The sequence below is a fragment of the Laccaria bicolor genome, genomic scaffold (genome assembly GCF_000143565.1).
Source record: "Laccaria bicolor S238N-H82 LACBIscaffold_9 genomic scaffold, whole genome shotgun sequence".
Taxonomy (NCBI): domain Eukaryota; kingdom Fungi; phylum Basidiomycota; class Agaricomycetes; order Agaricales; family Hydnangiaceae; genus Laccaria; species Laccaria bicolor.
In genome coordinates this window covers 1,202,696-1,225,075 of record NW_001889880.1, presented here as the reverse complement: position 1 = coordinate 1,225,075, position 22,380 = coordinate 1,202,696, and the positions used below count along the sequence as shown (strand labels likewise).

At 47.8% G+C, this 22,380-nt stretch overlaps 7 protein-coding genes across 7 annotated transcripts; 3 read left to right on the top strand and 4 right to left on the bottom strand.

The window, feature by feature from the left end:
- Positions 1–24: 24 nt before the first annotated feature.
- On the top strand, positions 25–2,515 carry LACBIDRAFT_319104 (uncharacterized protein; the record flags this gene model as incomplete). The annotated part of the gene is made up of 13 exons (XM_001880027.1): positions 25–47; positions 98–656; positions 710–910; positions 964–972; positions 1,027–1,107; positions 1,156–1,272; positions 1,354–1,475; positions 1,533–1,623; positions 1,675–1,857; positions 1,915–2,025; positions 2,074–2,259; positions 2,310–2,423; positions 2,483–2,515. 13 exons carry the CDS (start codon positions 25–27, stop codon positions 2,513–2,515), a joined length of 1,830 nt encoding a protein of 609 aa, XP_001880062.1.
- Positions 2,516–3,022: 507 nt separating this feature from the next.
- Positions 3,023–4,948, bottom strand: LACBIDRAFT_190079 (uncharacterized protein). The gene is made up of 5 exons (XM_001879787.1): positions 4,727–4,948; positions 4,248–4,670; positions 4,160–4,191; positions 3,837–4,105; positions 3,023–3,788 (listed from the first exon to the last, which is right to left on the bottom strand). The coding sequence occupies exons 1-5, from the start codon at positions 4,942–4,944 to the stop codon at positions 3,129–3,131; spliced, it is 1,602 nt and encodes a 533-aa protein (XP_001879822.1). The 5' UTR covers positions 4,945–4,948; the 3' UTR covers positions 3,023–3,128.
- A 1,010-nt stretch (positions 4,949–5,958) lies between these two features.
- On the bottom strand, positions 5,959–7,066 carry LACBIDRAFT_319102 (uncharacterized protein; the record flags this gene model as incomplete). The annotated part of the gene is made up of 9 exons (XM_001879786.1): positions 5,959–6,024; positions 6,081–6,150; positions 6,202–6,242; positions 6,302–6,375; positions 6,435–6,454; positions 6,511–6,613; positions 6,669–6,747; positions 6,796–6,975; positions 7,025–7,066. The coding sequence occupies 9 exons, from the start codon at positions 7,064–7,066 to the stop codon at positions 5,959–5,961; spliced, it is 675 nt and encodes a 224-aa protein (XP_001879821.1).
- A 740-nt stretch (positions 7,067–7,806) lies between these two features.
- Positions 7,807–10,560, bottom strand: LACBIDRAFT_189951 (glycoside hydrolase family 79 protein). The gene is made up of 11 exons (XM_001879785.1): positions 10,224–10,560; positions 10,163–10,175; positions 9,948–10,113; positions 9,812–9,899; positions 9,639–9,753; positions 9,370–9,582; positions 9,005–9,323; positions 8,946–8,955; positions 8,609–8,891; positions 8,507–8,561; positions 7,807–8,453 (listed from the first exon to the last, which is right to left on the bottom strand). Exons 1-11 carry the CDS (start codon positions 10,516–10,518, stop codon positions 8,052–8,054), a joined length of 1,959 nt encoding a protein of 652 aa, XP_001879820.1. The 5' UTR covers positions 10,519–10,560; the 3' UTR covers positions 7,807–8,051.
- A 56-nt stretch (positions 10,561–10,616) lies between these two features.
- On the bottom strand, positions 10,617–13,088 carry LACBIDRAFT_319100 (uncharacterized protein; the record flags this gene model as incomplete). Its single annotated transcript, XM_001879784.1, has 6 exons — positions 10,617–11,101; positions 11,154–11,357; positions 11,414–11,611; positions 11,668–12,636; positions 12,691–12,975; positions 13,025–13,088. 6 exons carry the CDS (start codon positions 13,086–13,088, stop codon positions 10,617–10,619), a joined length of 2,205 nt encoding a protein of 734 aa, XP_001879819.1.
- A 127-nt stretch (positions 13,089–13,215) lies between these two features.
- Positions 13,216–15,776, top strand: LACBIDRAFT_293950 (uncharacterized protein; the record flags this gene model as incomplete). Its single annotated transcript, XM_001880026.1, has 23 exons — positions 13,216–13,294; positions 13,362–13,440; positions 13,491–13,504; positions 13,561–13,659; positions 13,713–13,722; positions 13,777–13,794; positions 13,850–13,875; positions 13,930–13,955; positions 14,010–14,056; positions 14,108–14,141; positions 14,201–14,212; positions 14,269–14,284; positions 14,341–14,383; positions 14,434–14,531; positions 14,587–14,646; positions 14,699–14,726; positions 14,781–14,838; positions 14,888–14,912; positions 14,961–15,166; positions 15,409–15,472; positions 15,521–15,534; positions 15,601–15,657; positions 15,733–15,776. Exons 1-23 carry the CDS (start codon positions 13,224–13,226, stop codon positions 15,774–15,776), a joined length of 1,149 nt encoding a protein of 382 aa, XP_001880061.1. The 5' UTR covers positions 13,216–13,223.
- A 1,711-nt stretch (positions 15,777–17,487) lies between these two features.
- Positions 17,488–21,881, top strand: LACBIDRAFT_293949 (siderophore biosynthesis regulatory protein; the record flags this gene model as incomplete). Its single annotated transcript, XM_001880025.1, has 9 exons — positions 17,488–17,498; positions 17,542–17,713; positions 17,835–17,904; positions 18,242–18,314; positions 18,504–18,656; positions 18,709–19,918; positions 19,973–20,063; positions 20,117–20,198; positions 20,249–21,881. 9 exons carry the CDS (start codon positions 17,488–17,490, stop codon positions 21,171–21,173), a joined length of 2,787 nt encoding a protein of 928 aa, XP_001880060.1. The 3' UTR covers positions 21,174–21,881.
- Between the last annotated feature and the right edge of the window lie 499 nt (positions 21,882–22,380).

The following is a 22,380-nucleotide window of genomic DNA, read 5'->3' as shown; positions in this document are numbered from 1 at the left end:
TCAATCCACACCTGTCACAGCACCATGGCGGACGACGACTTGGCTAGGTTGCTTGATTCTGTTCTAAACTCTAATTAGTCTTAATTAGTTCCAACAGCGCCATCGCCCTCAGCTTGCAAGAATCGAACCTGAACACCAGGGCTCCGATAATGGTCGAAAGTGGCGAAGAGGACGACCAGGAATTACAGTTCCAAGCTGACCTCAAACGAGCGCTAGAAGCATCAAAATCTGAATTGTCGCGTGAGGCCAGGTCACAGTCCAATTCAGAATCCTCAACAAATTTGTCGCGAGTGACTGCAGATGTTGGGGGATCCACTAGCTCCAACGCGTTCACCTTCTTGGCAGATAGAGCTCAAATGGAGAAGGAAAGGCAGGAGCGGCAACGTCGCCTTTTCAAGCAACAAGGGAAAATGACCGCTCATCGCGAAGAGGACAACAATGACTCTGATGTTGAAGAACCATGTGCTAAACGACCACGTCTTACTGCGTCCCACTCCATCAACTCCTCTGGCAGAAATTCAAGAGCCTCTCCTTCATCTACTTCAGGTACTGATTCCATTTTTTGGAATGGGGAGTTCAGACAGACAGCCACTCGTCATGCTGATCCCAGGAAGGATAACATGGCGACATTCCGGTTAACAGAGGTCCTTGGACAGGTTGCGTAATCTTATTGTGTTCGATGACATGACTTTTAAGCCTTGGTTCTCAGAAAAAAGACATAGCATTTGCAATCCTATCATCATATTCGTTGGATTGGATGTGGATATACCAGTTTTTCGATCCCGCCACTCCAGTGATCATGGTTGCCCAACCCGATCAAACTGGTCGAGCTATCATCAAGAATGTCCTTCCACACTGGATTAAGACAACGCCATACCTACGCGGCGGCCATGGCTGCCAACACATGAAGGTGACTTTTTTCTATTTTCTCAACGTTGTCGTAACTTATTTCGGAATTCTTAGTTCATGTTGGTGCGTGCGGCGTTAGGTTGGTTCGACTGTACCCATTACCCAGCTTTTTCCTAGCTTTTTTACAGGAATGGACGCCTCCGTGTCGTGGTTTCGACGGCCAACTTGATTGAGTACGATTGGCGTGACATGGAAAACGTAACATTCTAGACTCCGGAATTGAATGCATCTCTCACGCATTGATAGTCTGTATGGCTTCAAGATGTGCCCTTGCGTTCTTCTCCCATTCCTCACGACCCAAAAGCGACCAATGACTTTCCTTCAATTATTCAACGTGTGCTTAACTCCCTCAATGTCAAACCAGCGCTCGTAGCAATGATCAATGATAATGTCATTCACATATTATCCGCATTCCTTTATGCCGCTTAATGGCCCTATACGCAGCACCCGAACTTGGCCCTTAAAAGCATAGAGGACTTACGATGCCGCTGGGATTGGTCCAAGGTCAAGGTTCATTTGGTGCCCTCTATTGCTGGTAAGCACGAAGGGTGGCCAGCTGTCATAAAGTTCGTGCATACCATATGCCACACAGGTTGGCCTTGACATTGATCGATTCGTTGAAGGACTGGCCACCCCAGGCTTATGATGGCTGTCCGTGAAATGGCTATGCGGACAGGTAAAGGAAAGGCCAAGGAGCTCATCCTTGAATGTCAGGTGGGTTCTCCTCTTTGCTTACGTGTTTTCAATAATGTCCTCTTCGGACAGGGATCAAGCCTAGGAATATATACAACTCAATGGATGAACGAGTTTCACTGGTCTGCACGCGGTGAATCGGCCGAGGATTGGCTTGATGAGCCCAAGAAACGACGCGAGAAGCTTCCGTACCCGCCTATCAAAATCTTCTTTCCTTCCAAGCGAACTGTTCAAGAAAGTGCCCTCGGCGAGAAGGTATTTCCCCTTTTGATGATTTATCAGAAATCAGCTGATGCCCGCGCATGGACTTAGGGTGGAGGTACGATCTTTTGTAGGCGGAAACAGTGGAGCACAAAAAACTTTCCGAGGGACCACTTCTACGACTCAAAAAGCAAAGGCGGACCTGTTCTCATGCACTCAAAGGTACCTCTGTTTCCCCGTGATGCCTTTTTTTTCTGACGCTGGGCTTAGATGATTATTGCCACGCACCAGGAAACAACACGGAAAACTTTACAAGCCGCGGAATCGAGTTCGGAAGAAGACGACGACATCGAAGTGGTTGACCCACCTCTTGGCTGGTCATACTTGGGATCGCACAATTTTACCCCTTCCGCATGGGGCAATTTGTCAGGTTCCTCGTTTAACCCAGTTCTTAATGTAAGTTTGCTTGAATCTCCGTCAATTATGATGTGACACTTTCTCACAAGATCGCGAACTACGAGCTTGGGATAGTTTTTCCTGTGAAAGACGCTGCGGAAGCCGATAAAGTCGCTTGCTGGCAACGCCCACCGAGAAAGTATACAACGAAAGACGAACCCTGGGTAGGCCGACCTCAAGTTTTTCTCACTCGACCCACCCTCACGAAGCAATTTTTTCGCAGATGCAAGAGGAATCTGTTTATCACCAATCATGAGCGCGCTGCTGATAGGCGTGGAGCTTCTGTCGTTCTAGAGTGGTATCGCTTAAAAACTGGACCCTCGCATATTGCATTATTATTTTCAATTACCTGCTGCAAGGGACAATTGCTTGATTGAGCGGAGCGGGTGAAAGATCAGATGAATATTTGTATTCTTCATCAGGCTAAAAGGTTCAATTCCCCAGTTTTGATTTGACATTTTTTTTTGGTTGGCAAGTACAAGATTTTGAATACAACCAAAATACAACAAGCAGTTGAAGCGTCATTTGGCAATGCCTTGCAGACAACGAAGAGGAATGTTATATATTTTACAGGATCCGTCACACACTTCGCTCGCTTGCTATATTCGCCCTTGTTTGGGGTGAGTGTTCATTATTCTCATCAATCTTGATCAAATATCGAAAAATTAGAACTGGTGTTGTTATATCCACAGCCAATGTGAGTACCAAGATGAACTGGCCAATTGTGATATTGGAGCAAGTGTTAATGTTATACATCGATAATGCAGGCGATAGCAGAAAGAATATGGCTACAATGAGTAATTATGATGGAATGTAAAGTATCTAATTAATAAGTTAATAAGTCAAGATGTGTTGCAATGATATCTATACTATGTGAATGTTTGTGAAAATATGTGGTCTAGTCTCGTCTTGAAAGCTTCTTCGACAGCTTTCCGCCGGATGTTCCCCTTGGTCGCCGTTCGAGGGAGCGTTTGCCGCGGGACAACAACAATCATGTTGACAGACGTGATGCGTTCATGGAGGTAGCGCCTCGAATGAAAGTGGCGAGTCTTCCGAATGATCTCCTTCTTGAGTTTATTGTGATCCATTTCGACGGAAGGCTCAACGAACATGACAGGAGAGGGCCGTCCAGATCCTACCACTATGCATTCCGCGATGAGGTTTCCACACGTCCGTCGCGCGTTATCTTCGATGGCTTTCGTATCGCATCGCAAGCTATTTTCCGACTTGATCCAGTCATCATCTCGACCACGCGAGATGTACCAGCCTTGGACAACCTCTTGAAACAGGTCGCCGGTGTGGAAGTTGCCATCTGCGTGCCTCAGCGATGCATGGGGGCAGTCAGGTGAGTCGGCGAGAATGACAAGCTCGTATAGAGCTGATGTTGATTGATGGACCACATCGGCTTGCGTTGGTCCAGTGGGGACAAAGGCGTATGACGTATTTTCCAACGGGCGAAGCAATGCCGGATTTTTTTCGTGTCCTCCAGACAAAAGCATTCCACCGATCTCTGTACTGCCGAACAGATTCTAGAAAGGACATGAGTAAGTAAGCGGCTGTCAAAAGATTAAACGCACTCTAAGCTTGATGCCGTTTTTAAATGCCCATTGCTCGTCCTCATCAGACAGGGGAACTCCCGTATAAACAACCTCATCAAGGCTAGTCAAAAATGACAGGAGTTTGGGGTCTTGTCGAGAATTTTGGAGGTGCTTGCCAAGAAAAGAGCCGAACTGATTCAGGCGGTTGAGGTCGCATCGGAGCATCATGTCGATAAGCTCCTCCGATGAAAAGTTTAGAGTTGTCGGTTGGACAACGCAGGACCCATGCTGGAGGGTACCGATAAACACTGAACAGAAGACAATCAGCTGCGGCAAACGAAATCGAGAAAAGCGAAACTTACTGAATGTCTGCGCAATGTGGCACATGCTTCCACTAGAAAGTATGCTTTGATTAGAACACGATGTAGTAAAAAATGTTTTTTCACTCACATAAACACTGTAACATCCTGGCGGTTGGTGGAACGCGGTTGACTAATGATATATGACTTGTTGATTACAGTCTGCAGCCAGCGGTAGCTGCAGTGCACCAGTTTCGGGCTTCCAGAAGTTGAGCCGCTGGTGTGGAAGATGAATGCAATCTCGTCGTCATCGTGTATTGATGCAAGGTCAAGAATCGGTTCGTCCACGAAATTGATGTTCTCTGAGGATAGGGCGCGGTGGATGGGTAGAGGACAGTTTCCAATTATCGACTCGAACGAGGGATCGTAGACCAGCACGCTGGCTCCAGCCTTGTGCAGCAGTTCGTAAACCACTGTGGGGTTCGGGAGTCTTATACTAAAGAGCTGGGGAATATATCCAGCCCGCGAAATTCCATAAATATGGAGAACGTCCACATAGGTGAAGCCGCTTAACCTAAATGGACTATTAGTTTGTTTGTTTTTCCTTCCCATGAGGTAGATGTTACTTACCACAGTCCTACCACCGACCGAGATGGCACACCATCGTTGCGGAACGTTCGAGTCCAATGACGAGCAAAAAGTTCGACATCGCGATGGAACTGGTGATATGTGATGGTGCGCCAAGTATCAACGCCACCCGATGAGTTTAATTGAGGTGTCCTTAAGAGGGGAGAGTGCGCGTATGTCGACGCGCTCAGTTCCAAAATGTCGAGGTGTGAACTGACCATTGCCAGAAAGGTGAGGATAGGGATGAACGGGACAGAGTTGATCGGGTATACCTTAAATACTAAAACGACTGGCTCAGTGGAAGCGAGTCAGATGCGGAAGCCCAAATAGTGGGTGATCTCTGCCAACGGATAGTTGTCAAGTCTGAGATGATTGAATAGCCTCCTTCCAGAAACGTATCTTGAAACTTGGGGTGCCGTGGCAGGTACGACGCGCCCGTAGAGTGATAATGGATTGCGGACGCGATCTGACTCAGTCCGAGCGTCGGGTTACGCATTCACTGTGCTGGAAGTTGAGTCAGCATCTCCTTGGAAATCAAATTGTACCTCAGGCCAAGGGGGTGGAGATGTTGAAACGAGTCAAGATCAGAGATGGGTAACAGCCATTGAGGGTGACTTGTAACACCAGTATGACTTGCTTTCACAGCAGTCTAGAATTAATCACCGCATATCTATCTGTCAGTCTCACCCATATGCTTGAGCGCTTGACTGCGTTTGAAAAAATCTCGAGCGCATCTTTCAGCCACAGCCCCTCCCTACACGTGATGGACTCTACAACGAATATATGGCAGACCAGGTTTGATCTCAACCGGAGGCTGTTCATTGCCGACCGAGGGAGTCCATGTTTAACGGAAAACTGGGGGCGACGAGCAAGGGGCTGGAAGGAGATGTGCAAGGAGGCAGTGGAACACCAAAGTCACAAGGGATTCAACATTTTCAATAGAACAAAAGTTGGTCACGTGTACTACAACAAGCCAAGTCGTTAGACTTGGTTAGACGGCTGATGGTCCAGCCAACTCTGTTGAACTGATACTCGAGTTACTTCCACTAAATCTGTCCAGCGGGTCCGGGGAGTCAACCTGCTTTTCAGAATGGGTGGTAATTTTGACACTAGCGACTTGTCGCCCATTTCGAATTGAACCTTGCGCCGTCTGAGTCTCAAAGTGTGTACCATCGGAGACCTTCGTTGGCATATCATGAGTGCGAGTGACAATCGCACAAAAGATAATCCCCTAGTCATGAAATCCACTGGGTGATTGCCATAATACACTGGAAGCTGAACCTTACTATGATTGGATTGGTCTAGAGAATATGACGTTTAATCAAATCAATCGACTAGAGCAAATGGAGAAGCTCACAGCACCGACAGTGATAAGCACTAGATTGGAACTTGCGATGTACGTCGCCAAAGACAGGATAAGACAGAAACTTTTTTTTGTCGCTGAGAAACGTCGTACGAAACTTGATGAGTTGACCTACCTATACAGCGCCGCACTCTGAACAAGAATTTCCATAATTTTCTAGAAGAGTAAAACATGTTGAGTCTTTTAAAAGGGTCTATGAGCTGAATGTTACATACATTAAACCCAACTCTTTGTGTGTGTAACCGTGCCAAGCGGCGATTTGAGAGGTAGATCTTAAAAGCGATAAGCGCTAGCAGAAATAGAAGGAGCTTCAGGCGTTGTCGCAGAAGTAAAAATCTTCACACTCACACGTAGAATACAGGTTGCATCTTTCAGTGATCATGTTGCTATGAGCGTGCGGCTAATGAACGTGATTAGCACTTACATGAGCGTCAGTGTGAAGGAGGCTGTAATCCAGGCCCCAGCCGTCGCGAAAATAGGTGCTTCCGCTGACCTAGAGAACAGGTAAGTGACCATGCTCCCCGTGACTAGTCGATATCAGTGCCGATTTGCTGTGCTCAGATATCAAAGGCTAAACTTTACCTGCCAACGACATAGACATAAGCGCAGGCGGGATGATGATATACTTGTTTCGGGCCCACACAATGTAGAGACGATAAATCTTTGCAAAATGTGAAATTTCACATCATTGTCGCTGGAGGGAGCTTACCATAAACCCATCGCCGAGAAGGGTACTAACAACATACAGAGCAGAGTTTGCAACGTTCCATGGGTTTTCTAAAGTAAGATAGGCGATTTCGGCATGGGATAACCCACTATGGTTCAATGAGGACGGATTGGAAGGTAGAATGAAGGCATCGTAAGCTTCTTTCAACTCGGTGAGCCAGTTCTGGTGTAATAAGGTCAACTTAGTATATGAAAAAAGAAACAAAACAAACCCCTGTGATGGTCAAGGACAAAACCAACGCCGTGAGTAGCATAGGTGAGAACAGTGTGCTCTGACGTTGTTTGGCACGGTACGCCAGCGCTTGTACAGTTTGCAGAAGAAGGGAACAGAAGAAGCCTATGCGTAGAGACTTGAACATGCTAATGTCGGCAAACACTCTGATGGCGCTTACCTAGAAAAGCTGTCTCCACAATGAGAGCCAAAAAATGGGAAACGTCGAGGCGAGGCCATTGGTCTATTGGCGACATTCCAAAAGCAGGGTTGAAACGTAGAAGTTGCGCAGAAGGGTGACGGCGATACTTGCGTTGAACTTCGTGGGTCCGTTCTCTGTGGCAATCGATAACGCGGACGAATTGCCCCCATAGCAGTGTTATAAAGGGTCATGATGAGAGCCTTGTTGCCTGAGACCTCGATTGGACGAAAAGGGCATACGCGTTGTTGACGCGTATTTATGGCGTAAATTCAGCAAGTTACGCCAAGTGACGCCTGATCTTTTACGGTGAGACATGACATACTGTAACATCATATAAGAGTCCTGGTAAGACATCTCACAGAGCCAGCAACGCCAACAAGGTCGTCTTCAGTCTCCTACGAAATGTTTTCGGGAGAAGTTTCGGTGAGCATCCAAGCATAAGCTTTAAAAAACATCGAGGTCCACCGCAATCTCACGGGATCGGGTGAGACCACTACGAAGGGACTACGCTGCTCGAGAGGGGTGATAATAAGTGTCCTCTACCTTCTTTTGTTCTCGCCAATGTCTCACTCATGTGCTTTCAAAACGTAGAATATACATTCGAAGCAGGCTGATATACTTCATAATGGCCACCAAAATGTGTCCACTTGAAGCTACTTATGGGCGGGGTGCAACAAATGACTCCTCAGAATAATGTGGAATGTGCATGTGGCAAGTACCCGTCGAAAGGGAATCGAAAATATACAGATGGTATCTAGGCTCCAGCGAGAGAAATTTCCTCTCTTGTAGGGAGAGCAAAAAATCCGTTTCCGATTATTCATGTTCTCTACCGCGCAAACCCTTTCGTGACAACGAACGCTCCAAGTACTGCTGAAAGCAACACTGTCGCGCCCGGAAGCAGAGAATTCATTCCAGATGTACTGGAAATCGATCCATGAGTTGTACTCCCCAAAGATCCCCTGATGTCCGCAGAATGCCCATTTGATGTTGCTAGCACCGTTGGATCAACAGTTACCGTGTTGACAGTCCTGGTGCGCGCAGTCGTTGCGAAGGTTTTCTGCGCTTGGCTTTCAGCGATCATCGGGTCAGCTGAATTCATGAAGACCAGTGCGAAACCTGGAGAAGGAACAGGAATACGGCAAACATTGGCAGTCTGGTCGCAATTAACCGTGGTGACGTTCAAAGTTCCCTTGAACCGACCGTCAACCTGGAATTTACCACCGAAATACTACTCCGCGAAAGAAGAATTAGCAGGAGGAGATAGGAGGTGTAATCATGTACCTGGCCTGCCCATGCAATGTTAGCTTTGGTGGATACAGAGTCGGATGTAAGGTATCTAGATAAAATATCAGCCAAAGCCTCTTACAACCTATAGTCACCTACTTTACTCGAACACTAGCAGGCACGCCGCCAGTATCAACAGAAACAGAGACAAGGAGGCTGCTGGCTCCAGTGGCATCGCTGATATAATTGATTAATGCGACCTTTGATAGCGTTCCCTGTTCGTAAATGGCATATCCTGGTGTATAAGGGCTAGCGGCATTGGCTTGAAGGTCAACGACCTGCGAGGTATTGGTTTTACCGAAAGCTTCCGCAAGAACGAGGGTGGAATAATAGACAGCACCAAGCGTCCACTCGTTGAACGTAGACTGATTAGTAGGAGGCGCTATGGAGGTAAATTAGAGGAGATAGAGATGCTGGCGGGCCGTTGAGATGTTACCTGTGAAAGGCTAACACGACGATTAGCTTTTAGGTGAAATGAATAAAAACGCAACGTACGTTATAAAATGCATTCTGCCCACCAAAATGCAGCAATGCATGAGTGAAATTTCCAAAGGCCAGCTGGAATCCATAATCTATCGCCCACAACGAGGCTCCATAGCTGTCCGAAATCCCAGCAAAACCACCACATGAAGCTGTGTTGGTCTCAAACATGATGAAGGGCTTTCCCGCAGCCGTCGCCAGATTTGCAGAGTTGATGTATGGGTTAACAAGATTTTGAACGCCACCGTGATTGAGGTAGTCGGGAAAGATAGTTTCGGGGTCAATAATGGCTTGTCCAGTATTAAAATTCGCTGCGCAATTGTTATTCGGATAACTGGGCAAGAATGAGTGAGAGGAGGACATGCAAGATGAAAACGCACTGTTCCACTGAGAAGCAATACATGTTGGCTTTGTAGGCATCGATGTAACCCGTGGCCCATACCTGTTCCGGAGTCCAAGGTCCTGTGGCGACACTGGGACCAATGAGCATGTTCTTGTTGGGAATTTTGGGGTTGCCCTCGATTGTCTGGATCAAGGTAGCAATTTCACCGAAATAGTCTTGGGGTTGATAGGATTCGTTGCGTCGACCAAACCTTTCAGGAGCAATGAGTCGGCGAAAAAAAACTGCACTGTCAGACAATGTGCATACGTTGCGTAGAAATCGGGTTCATTTCCCGCTTGGAGCCCAAGAAGGTTGTCACCGAGAATTTGCTGACCATATTCGGCTATTTCGAGGCGCCAATTTGTATCATTGAATGGGATGCCTACGAAGAGAGAATCATGATTAATGAGGGAAGCGCAGTGATCATGTTCAACGTGTACCCAAAAACCATTTCACATTCAACATCGACGAGATATTGCTCGCCATGTAAAACATATCAAGGGTATACAGAACTGCAGGTGTTTTGGTCTAAGAAAGGTCAGTGACAGGAGGAAATTAAAGGCTGCGACGATCTACCGTTTGCGTTGAGCCAGAGTCGACCTTTGCAAAGGTGTGACCACCATCGATGTGGTCCACCAGTGCCGCGAACTCTTGTGTATTCCCCCCCAATCGGATGAGGACGCCGCCAGAGCGTTCTTGCAAGTTCGATATGAGATTTAACATAGGGACTCCAAGGAGGGATCTAATGTGCTATGAGGACGGTGGTGGCCAACAACTCAAATATCACAAACGAATTTTTGCCAACTGAGAATGGTAAGGCCAGATAATGAAAGATACAGGGCATTCACTCACGGACTTGACTGATGACGGACATTTCAATGGAAAAGCCAAAAAAAGACCCCCCGACATGGGGTATGGAAAGGTTGGCAACCGAAGTGGAAGCTTTCAGGAGTGGGAGGTTATAGTTGGTGGTCGGTGGGGGGCTTGGGACAGGCGGAGGAGCGAGGACGGTATCGTTATAGGCATTGGGAGAAGCTGTTGGGGTGGCTGCTGAAGCTGTTTGCCACAACGGTGCTTGGCCGTAAACGGTGACCTGAGCACCAGCAACGGCGGCGAGGTATAGCGGAGCGACCGCAGCAAGCAGCATATTAATAAGAGTAATAAGTAGAGAGCGACGTTGAGATGATTGGAAACTTGAATTCAGCTCTTGATGAAGTTTGTATGATTACAGAGAGGAGACTATGGTTACGCCAAGCCATCGCCAAGGCTACTAAATTTACTCTTACAATTCTTGAACCAGTCTCTTCCTGCTTCAAACACAACCTTGCCAGCCTCAACTCCATCCAGCGGATGGCTTTCTCCCTCGAACACAAGCATTTCTACTGCCCCCTCACTTCCAAAATGCGACTTCAGCGCGTGATAGTATTCGATGCCTTGCGTCGGCGCCACTCTCCGATCACAATTCCCAATGAGTAGCAAGACTGGAACCGTAACGTTATTAATGTGAGCAATCGGCGATGCCGCTCGAAGCTTGGAAAACGTTTCAGCTGGCATCAACGGTATGGGACCAGAGTCAGAAAGATGGGAGAAAGGAGCCGTGGAAACGGGATAATCAAAACCAAACTCTGAATAGTACCAGTCCGGGATATCGGACGTAGATATTTCCCCAGACGAAATAACTGGGTTACGCATTACAGCTGCACTGAAGATGCTTGGGTATTGGCCAATTACTGAACGGAAGAGTAAGACGCCAGTCAGGAGCTGAGTGCCATCATTGCTTACGATGGGCTGTCAAGAAACCCCCATGACTGCCACCCATCACAAATTGTTTGCCAGGTCCATGCTCTGCAACGCCGAGGTCGATGAGGTGGTTTATAGATGCGACGCAATCTTGAACGTCCAGAGCGCCGCAATTCCCAATCAACGCTTGAACGGAACTCTCACCAAATCCAAGGGATCCAGTGTAATTAGGCAACGAAAGGGTGTCTGATAAGTCAGCTCTCCAGAGTCTCCGTCATAAGAAAAAAGAAGAGTCAACATACATCCTTCGAGAACCATCGCCGTTGTTGCGGCGGCAAAAGCAGTTGTGGTTGTCCCGTGAGGTCCACCATGAGGAACTGTAATGCATGGAGCTAGGCATGAAGCTCCTGAGTTGATAGATTGCACGACGATGGTCTCTGTTGGGTATCTTCCTGGTATTTCAACAATGGAAGTCCGTATCGTGGACAATTTATTTGAAACTATAATTGAGAAGACTGAGAGGTTGTGTCTGCGAGAAGTCTGCAGTTCAACTGACCTTGTTCAGTTAACATCGGTCTGTCGAGAACTTTCCAAGCAACATCCCCATCATCATTCAAAGTGCCAAGAATAATCTCATATGGAATAGATGGCGAACTTCGAGAGCAGATAAAGCGACAAGAACCATCAGCTGCGAGGATCGACCAGCTGAAAAGTTCTTCGCTGGCCGGCGTCAAATCGCGCACAGATCTATCCTTGACGGACACGAGGAGAATAGTAAAGCGGGAACCCCAAGCAGAAGAAATCAAAATGTGGTTCTGAGATTGTAATTTTACGACGGGGGAATAAGGCATGTTGTAACTCGGGTATAGACCTGGGAATCTGTTTCTGATCGGATTCATCACGACGTCGACAATCGGGTCGACCGCCGCTTCTATGGCGGCGGGGTCGATCGGAGACTTATCTGATGTGATATCGAGGGCGTGTAGGGTCGATGTGGAAATATGTGCACCCCCAGTTTTACAAGAAAGCCAGAGCAAGGTAGACGATCCAGCAGAAGATATTGATCGAGGAGATCGGCAGGACAAGTGCGAAGGCGTCAGTTTTTGCGAGGTGCATGTTATTGATTCTGTTGAATCATTCTTGATGATAACTTGCCAAATACCAGTGGGGCGATTGTAGCAACCCTTTAGGCCAAGCATTCGGCCATCCCGCGAGTACTCGTACCCTGTACCGTAAATGATGTTTTCAGAGTTTGGGGAAAATATAGCCTGTCCAAGGCAGATGTGTGAGGGAATCGAGAGAGGGAGAAGAGCGATCACAGGCGTATCGTTTTGATCGTTTTCAAGAGTCGATGGCTTCCAGCGTAGAACAAAAGTTGTAGAACGTTTCTTTCCGTCTAAACCTTCACCAAAATCGGGCTGAAATCGAAATCGATGATACGGATTGTTAGACTTTGGCTGGATGCTTTCAGCTGTGTAGACGATGGCCAACTCGGATGGAGAGAACGCCAGAGATGATAGGTACTCTAAAGAAAAAGAAAATTAGTTCAACAATGACATGGACCTGTGGGCTAACTCACCGTCTGCGTAAAAGGCGCCATGCCTCTCCGATACATCGACAGACGCTTCCAATAGATCGTCGCACCAAATCTCGACGAAGCGACTCCCTTGAGCTGCGCCACTCTTGACTTCCCGTAGAACGGCGCGACGCTTCCCAGAGGGGGATACGACAGAAGCGACTAAGTCGAAATCAAGTAGCGGCGAGAGAGAGGGACCGTCACTGGCGAGTAAGCCAGTGATCGTCTTGATCAGTGTTGTATTCACATTTCGAACGTGGTTTCGGACAGAATATCTGACCTGCGCAGCTACAAAAAACAATCAAATTACGTTCTTCCCAAGAGGAAAGATAATTACTGTCTTTCCCAAGAAACTGCGCGGATGTTGGAACTGGTATTTCTGCGAGTGTGGTATAGTGCATGAAGAGCCGGCCCGAATCGGAGCGGTCCGCTGAGCATCAAGTCAGGTTTGCGGTGGTTTGCGATTGCGAACAGCGCTCCTGGAGGCCTCGAGGCTTCTGGGTGCAGAGCCGCTTTTCCTCCCCGTCACGATAGTTATGTCAAGTGCTACGGAGAATGTGCAACATTCAGTAGCAGGTGCCTTCTTTGGCTTTACCATTGGTGCAGTGTGCGTTATGGCACAATAACTTTGCAATAACTACCTCTTTCTTGCCGTGCTGATAATCGTCTTGTAGATTGTTTGGAATCACCATTTTACAAACCTATCTATATTTTACGACCTATCCCAATGATTCTAAATGGCAGAAAGCAACGGTTTGTGAACTTCACAATTAGGATGCCACTGCGTTGACAGATATCTTCAGATTTCTACAGTCTGGCACGCAACCTGTTCCTCGCTTCCTTGTTATCCAGCTGAGGCTCTGTAATGCTCAGCCTTTTGGACGCTTTGCATCTTGCCTTCAGCATCGATATGATGTATGCGTTCGTCGTTGAACGTTTTGGCGATGTTAGGTCTGGTTCCCAGGCACTTTGGTGAGCACTTGCGGTGTCCTTCCTCATTTAACTAGAACTGGGGCGCTTTGCAGGAGCCTCAAGGCAGGTGAAATTTTTGAGTTCGGTGTCCTTCACTGACATTCAGTTATTATTCAGGCTCTAGGCACAACCCAGGTGTGTTGGAGACATTCATTCGCAACGAACAATGACCCTGACGAGATTGTTGTAGGTGTTTTTTATTGTCTTCGTTCAATGGTGCGGTTCATACCTCTGGTGCTTCCGTCTCATCCACTAACTGTGGATACCTAGCTTGTATCTCTATCAAATTTGGAAATGTGAATTGAACCAGGCACTTTGTCTCTGTTTCAACGGTTGAATGACATTATCAGTATCTCAAAATCTTCTCTTGAAACGAAGAACCACACGGGCCCTCCAAGTGCGTTATATACTCATGCACCGTATTGCCAATGTAACATCCTTGGAGTAGGTGTTTGTAGTTGTCGTCGCTCTATCTGCCTTTGGTTCGTTTTCGATTTTGCTACTTTGGGAAGATAAAAACTTATGCACCGGCTCCAACAAGCTGTCGGAGTTGGTAGGGTTTGAGCCCTGTATCCCATTGACGTACTTACACAACATCTCATTTCTCAGTCTTCCTTGTGGAGTTGTATGTGCTACATGTCTGTGTGACTGGTCAACGTTTTGATTGAGCACGATCATTAGACAACGAATCACGGTGATTCTTGGTTTCGACGAAAATTTCCAGGTGTGCCTCCCTGGGTTTACTATTATTACTCGCTTCTGAAATTATTTTAGTACGCGATCTATCTAGGATTCGGGGCGACCGCCTTGATCGACATAGCCATTGCATGTGCTATGTGTTTCTTGTTGTACAAAAGTAATATCGGAACACGGTAAGCTTCACTGTGGTGCATATCCGTGGCTATCGTAGTTATGATATCTTGTGAGGGCTGATGATGTGCTTGCATCTCTGATCGATTATTTCATTGGGTCTGGCTTGACAACTAGGTACATCTTTCTCCTCCATCAAGCGGTACGCTGATCTGACTCCCCTTTTGAGTTTCTTTGCAATTATGTGCATTGTCTTGGTGCGCAAGCCGTAGCAGTGTTCCTCTACATGCTTACCCCTCCTTCTTTTATAGTATGTGGCGAAACCAGATTCTTTACTATACCTAGGAATAGAATTTTCAACGCCAAGGAGTGAGTGCTAAATCATTATCTAACAGAAGAGTCGCTTATCCTTTTCAAGTTTACGCGAACTCCGTGCTGGCCATGTGAGTCGCTTTTTCAGAAACAATGGAATTCACACAAAACAGGCACAGGTACAACTCGCGGGGTCGGCTGCGCGAACGGTTGAATGCTACGATTGACCTTGGGCTCGGGTCTTCGCGCCTGTGTTTTCAAGAGCCCCAGCATATCAATCTGGCTCTAGTGCCGACCGCGTCGATCTCGGAAGACACGGAGTCGATGTACCCTTCTCCTGATAAAACGTATGGCGAACATTCTTGTGAATGCGCAAGCCTAAGAGGTGTGTATCTGTCCACTGTGTCGATATGATGCTGATAGTAGAAGGTCGCAAGGATAGAGACGGGTGGAATACGCGTGGGTTTACGGTGTAGTAGAAGGCTAGATGGCTTGTCGTCATTATGTCAGATTGCATTTGTGGGTTACCTCTCGAAAAGAACCTGGCACAATCCATTGTCTGAGATGCGCGAGAAGCGTTGATCTAGAACCAGAAGATATCGGCGCGTTTTCCGAACATTGATTTAGTCGGTATCCGCCCCATAGAGGTGAAGATCCGTAAATTTCCCGTCAGAGAAATGACGTGCAAGGTGTAAGTACCTCAGGCCTTAGAGGCCCAGCCTGACTGACTCCGAAATAGGTGTTCACCAGAGGGTTGGTTCCATTGTTGTTGGTAGAACCGCGCTAGTGACACCCTACGGCAGAAAAGTTATCTGCCAGTGGGACTCATCAATGACAACTTGCATAAAATTTTGGGGGTCTTCTGTGCGGCGTTAGGTTTGTTGACATGTCGCTTCGCCACTAGCGCGGTTAACGTTTGCCATGATCAACTACTTCCTGAATTCCAATCAGCCGTGTCGACATCCATCCGCTCTACCTACCAAAAGTTCTCTTAGAGAAATTTTTTTGGGCTTGGTGAGTTCATGAAGGAATCATTGAGACGTTGTACACCCTCGAGGTTGTCGAGTTGATCTTGGAAAATAAACGCGTGCGTATCTTTGACATACCGACGTAAGGCTTGCCAGGGCTGCTGCAGTACATATCTTCCTTTCGACAAGTGCAGCTAGAAACGACCTTGCTGGAAGGCCGCAGTTGCAACGGCTATAGGTATTATTAATTTATTACTTAGTGGAACTTGAGCGCCCAGAACTTGTATACAGAAGATATGTCAGAAAAAAGATATGTTTGTTATTTATGTACCTATGTAGTTGATTTCCACCTTTGCCACCATCATCGCAGACCCGATCATTATTCCGTCTTGATTCCGTCCCTTCCCCGCATTATCATGAACGGCACCGAACGTGTTCCTCCGATTACGGGACACTAAGGGTGATCAGCAAGGAATTTCATCCATCGATAAGAGGTCTGATTAGTGCGGGGTAGTAAATCATTGGTGGTCAGGTGGTTCTTCAGACGCACTAGTATTCGTCACTGGCACCAGTCGCCCCTATTTGTTGCATGAAGACGTTGTGACGAGGGTGACGTACGGTCACAACCTTGGTACCACTTACGGCAGTGGGCACTCCCGGACCTAAACTCAAAACGCTAAAATTCTCGGCCTGTCAGCTGCTCAGGGATATCCTGGGATAACCCACTATAACCCATCCTCGTTCATTTTTCATCTCCCTGAACCATGGCCTCGACTGCACATGCGTTCTCCGTTTGAGCAAGGTGAGCCAATTTAGACAGATTCATATGGCCTATGTTCATCTTCCACTCGAGATTTCTATTGGCACATGTTTGATTGGTGACGGCTAGCTTTGTACTGACTGTGCGCCTGAAAGACCACAGCAAGTTCCCCTCGAGGCTGAGGTCCTGCCGAATTCAAAGCTTAAAGGTCTCTGCAAATATCACATTTCGGCTACCTCGCGTCAATCGTTCCAACTGCTTGTAATCACGGTACTGCTTCGGATACATTGTTTATGGGCGCTTCTCCGTCTCCAGGCGTATGCTTTTCCTTTCGGATTTTGACCCCCCGCACTTGGCTAAGGCATGGGTTCTTTCCGAGAGATCCCTGCAGCTGATGAAATGAAATTCCATATGCGAAAAAATCCGACTCATCGCCACCGTCTACCTTTCTGATTTCTCGCCTTGTGAGGCTTGAACTCGTCATCTCACGTGTTTCCTTTCTGCACTTATCGATGGCTGGGTCTTATCGATCTGCTATTTTGGATTTCTTTTGATGAGAAACACATACTTTGAACGAAATGGGCAGGCAGCGCTACTACCACGCCTCACCTCGTTGTTTTGCTATTGAGCTACCCAACTGGACCTGTTGGATAGGCGAACACACTTGATACCGGATCTTGGCTCGCGTCCTCCCGCTGGCTTATTTCTCTCCTACTTCAGTCTCTTTGGGGCTTGGCTGCCAGACTGTACAAACGTTCTATGTATTGGCATGATATTGTATGCGGTAGGACATGTCAATTTGCGAAGGTATATCGGTCGGAATGAACACTTCCTAGACGTCCCCTGCCATCTAATCTCCATGTTGGGCGCGTACTAGCGGCGTTGCCCAAGGAACGTTTATGACCAATGAAGTAGAACTCCCTGGGAGGTTTCACAGCCTCGGTGATGGGCGATTGCATCAAGCGCTGTCAAAACGACATGCACTCGCAGTACGTATAACATCTAGATTTGAATTCCTCACACCGTTATCAGCGAAGCCAGTCATCGCCTTGCAAGTACATCGCGTGATGCGTCTTCGGTATTTTTGAAATTGTGCACCTTCGACAGTGACATATACCTTCCGGATTTGCGTATCAAGGCACCTCAAGATTCCGCCACTAGGGTTGTGGGCAAGTTGTGGGGAAAGTATTGGGACTGCGACATTGTGAGTTGTTCTGTGGAGAATGATCTATCTAACGAAATGAATTCGATTCAATTGACGGCGTCGGAAAGCAGTTGTAGATTGAGATGTAAGACGTATTCTGCTACCCTGCGTGGCAGAACAGGATCACTACCGCAGCGCTGCTTCTGCTAAGATCAACATTGGAAGGCCTCGTGTAGTCAACTACATGTGTGGTGGGTAGGGGCCATTGACAATGTGCTGTACTGACAGGAGAAGGCAGGGTCAAAAGGGGAAAGTGGCACATAGATCGTTGGATGTCCGAGTAGTTCCTTCGGTGGTGATATGTGTGCTACACGTGTGAGGAGGAGTTCAAATGTTGCTGAGTATATATTTCTATGATTGGCTCGGGGAATCGGCTCGAGTCAGATGTGTCGTCCCAATTTGAACCGTAATTGCAAATTTGCGCAAAATTTATATTGATGGCACCTGGCTTTCCTTTTTAGATTGTTTTTTCAGCGTTTGTCGTAAAACTTGAGTGAAATTTGTGTAAAACGCTCTCCCTTTTCAGAGCCCTTTTTCTTGTTGCCCTTGCCTCTGATCCCCTCATCCCTAAATGCCCTCTATCCTCAATCTCAAGTTCAAGGTGCGTATTGTCGCTCTCATCGTCGTCCTTTTTACCGAGCTACTGCAGGGAAACAAGTCTTTTGTCGCGTTCAGCAACCTCAACGACACTGAGTCTTTGACGAAGACTTGGAAGGTCCCTGTTCATCCCTGGTTTCAATTTCAATCAACATCCTAATATTTCTTATCAGGTCTGCACAAAGGTTGCCAGCTATCTTGAACAAGGGCAAAGGCTCGAGAACTTGAGTTGGAGGTTATGGCACCTCCAGAACCTCATGGTCGACACCGACAATGCAAAGTCTAAGCGTGAGTTCAAGAAACTCTCCAAGTGCATGGGCGACAAACTGGACAAGGAGAAAGGACGGTTCGTTGCACCATTCCTTTTTCTTTCTTTTCCTACAACTCTTGATTCCCAGGAGCATTGAGGAGCTCGAGGCTCCCGACTTCAAACGAAACCACTCCACCGATATGATACGACAACGTGCTGTAGAAAAGGAGCGCAACCGCGAAGCCAGCCAGAACGCAAAGCCTGGTACCATCAAGCGCATGCAGTTTACCTTTAGCGTCGACCAGCTTGGCCCTGCCTCTAACATCCCTGTCAAGAAACCCGACACAAAGCCATCCTTAGATCTGAGCAAGCGCACAAGGGCTACCGCTCGTGCTCAACCTGACAACAATCACGAGAACATTATAATGGCGGACGACGAGGGCATTGAGAAGGAGCCTCCTATTACTCAGCGCGGGCGCAAAGACGGCAGGAGCGCCATCTCCCAGCCTTCTTCCACTTCCCTTCGTTTCCCTTCCTTGTTCAGTAACGATTTTGGTCCCTCCGCATTATTGAACCCCTCTCCCACTTTTACGACACACATGAACTACGGCGAAGGGCTTAACGCCTCAGGCAATAACGATTCTTTCTGCGTCTCGCGCCCCACTATCGAGCTTCCCCTCGACGAGCTACTTCATGGAGTCGATTCTGCCGATAGCCCTGACCTCTGGTCGACCAACACCACCACACTGCATTTCCAAGAAGTTTATTCCAATATCTCATCTTCATCTTCTTCCTCGTCCTATTCTCAAGATGTCGTCATGTCCGCCATCCCTGCACCCACGGTCTCCCAACGGTCGACGAAAAACACTTCTGTTAGCGACGACGAAGATAGTGGCAACTCCAGTGACGATGAGTATCATAGCCAGCGACGTCACACCACGCGCAGGACAAGCAATCTTCAGAACAGTAACAACACTCAGAACCATAACAACAGTCACTCCTTAAAGAACATCCCACCCTTGTCACAGGCAGTCAAGGAGATCCTTCCTGAGACAGTCTCACCATCAAAGGTGAACCCTCTTTACGGGACGCGGGCCAACACACCTACAGGCAGGCCGACGTTGACCGTCAGGACGCAGGCGACACCCACTACACGCTCCTCTGGCCCAGGAGCGACCGCAACCAGCCTCAATCCAGCTGTGCTCCGCAGCATGACTGGTGGCGCAGCTGGCTCCAATTCCGCACCTGGTGGTGTGAAGGCGGAGTGCTCTAATTGTGGTGCTACTCACACCCCCCTCTGGAGGCGGGGGCTCAACGATGAGCTCAACTGCAATGCTTGTGGTCTTTATTGCAAGTTGGTAGGTCCTTCATTCTTCTTCCTTTGGGAAGGGATATATCTTCGATTTTTATAGCACAAACGACCCCGTCCCAAAAGCATGCGCAACACGCACGGTGAAGGTCGTGCTCAAGCAGCTCCTCGTCAGGAGACGGTCGATGTTATGAGTTCGTTCATTGGTTTTTTCATTGGAGTCTTGACGTACTGACTTCCATTTTAGCGGCTGCTCAGTGCTACAACTGTCACACTACGGCTACCCCCCTTTGGAGGAAAGATGATGAGGGTAAAACCGTTTGTAACGCGTGTGTATCTCTTCATATCTGACTCTAATTCGCCTGATGAGAAATATCAGGTGTGGGCTCTACTATAAGCTCCATGGCTCTGCGAGACCCATTTCTATGAAGTCCGATGTTATTCGTAAACGCTCAAGGCACGATGCACGTCGTAGCGGACAGGCCATGGAGGATACCCCATCTGCAAGTCCAGGTGTTAGCCGTCGCGCTTCCCCAGCTCTCGATGCCTCCCCGACCCTTGCTCCCGACTCCACGACACAAATGACCTACGAGTACTCAGAGGAGATGGATTATCGCTCTACCCAATCTGAGCTCATCGGCGCGCTTGGAAATGACCACAATACGAACACCCTATTCCAAAACGCGTTTCAACTTCAGTTTCCCGGTCCTTACCACCCGGACTATCTCTCGCAACTCTACAACGTGCCTGCAGACACTCTGCCATTCTCCTCCGTTGAGTCGTCGTCCTCCGAGGTTGACCCTAGCATGAGCCCGAGGAGCAACAAACGCCGCAGAATGAGCACAGATTCGGCCTCTGAACCGCCGTCTTCGGCCATATCATATAGCTCATACAACGATGGCTACTCGTCTGCGTCATCGGCGACCTCTCACTCCCAACGGTCTTCCATGGAGTTTCCATTTAGCAACTTCAACTCGGGGAGTACTTTTAACAATGGGCCGGCCCTCCGGGGGTCTGGTAATACCTTCTGGCACCCACCTATGATGCCCCAGGGCGATAGTTCCCCTCACATCTTTCATCCACCCATGCTACCCCCGGCGGGGTCAGAAGAGTCCCCAATGGACTACCTCCACCCACCAATGGTCCCCCAGGACGACGAGAGTCTTTTCTCAACATATCTTCATCCACCAATGGTCGTTCCTGAGGAGGGAAACAACCACCTGACGGGTGTGCAGAGTCAAAATATCTATGGCGATTATTCGCATGGTCATGACTACTACGACGCCAGTATGCAAGTGTACTAAGCTCTGCAATTTCGTCAATGTTGGTGGGGTGTTCGTCGACAATCTCATCGTCCTTTTGTCGTTGGGGCAGATAGCTGTTTTGTTGTTGTCTTATTTCTTCATTTTTGTGGACATTCCTCGCTCTTGCATGACTACTATATATCTCGGCGGCACTCTCTGCTCACGGCCCATCACGATTTTATCACACTCTAGGTTAAATTAGACAGGCATTTTGCTCTTTGCAGCATGGTCCTTTCCATCATCATCATCATCGTCGTCCTCTTCCTTATCGCATTGCTCTCGAGCTCTCGTCGCAGGCCAGATCGCTCTATCATCATCGTCTCCAGCATTTCCTGCATCATCCATCATCTCATTGGTTATGGCTTTCCATCCTTCAAATGGTTCTTGCCCTTCTTTCTCTGTACCAACCTTTGAATGCTCTTCCTCTTCACGATATACAATTCAACATCGAACGCACTACCATTCAACATGCTTGCATTTGATCCTGCTCAACACAACCTTGCAATTACGGTACCCCCGTTCTTCACATCTCTCGCTTTCTCTGTTGTATATCGCCGCGAAGGACTTGCGCGCTTCCAAGCCCCCAAAAGAAACAAATTATATAAATATTTTTGGCTGTACACTACCCTTGGCTTTTGACGTAGTATTAAATATACTGCATATCAATGTAAATTATGCAAAGCCACCCCAAAAGATATCCTTGTCTACACATGAGAGGGACGTATTCCGTCTCGGACTTCCTGGTTCGACAGGACAGGAGTGCACTTTCCGACGCAGGAATTGATGGAAAGAAAGAAGGTCAACGTTGGTATCGAAGGCTCTGATACGCCACATCCTAGTCATGGAGTCACCTGAACGATAGACGTCGACCGATGTCGACCGAGTTCGCATGCTCCACAATACGAAGTTCGAATCAACATGTTGCATGACATTGTCAGGGCTCTGGACGACATAGAATTCTAGGAGGTTGATCAGGTCAACCCGACGTCTTCGGCGAATGAGTTTCGAAGTCCGCTGATCGAACGCCGAGCGGCGGATACGCAAATGCAAAAATACGTACAGTAACTTGGAATAAGTAGCTTGGAATCGACTTACGCTGAATGCAAAACAAAACTAATGGAGCAGAATATTTCGGTGGGTACATAATGGCTGTAAGGATAAATCCTAGGCCTTGTGCTGAGCTCGAGCAAATTATTGACTCCGCCCA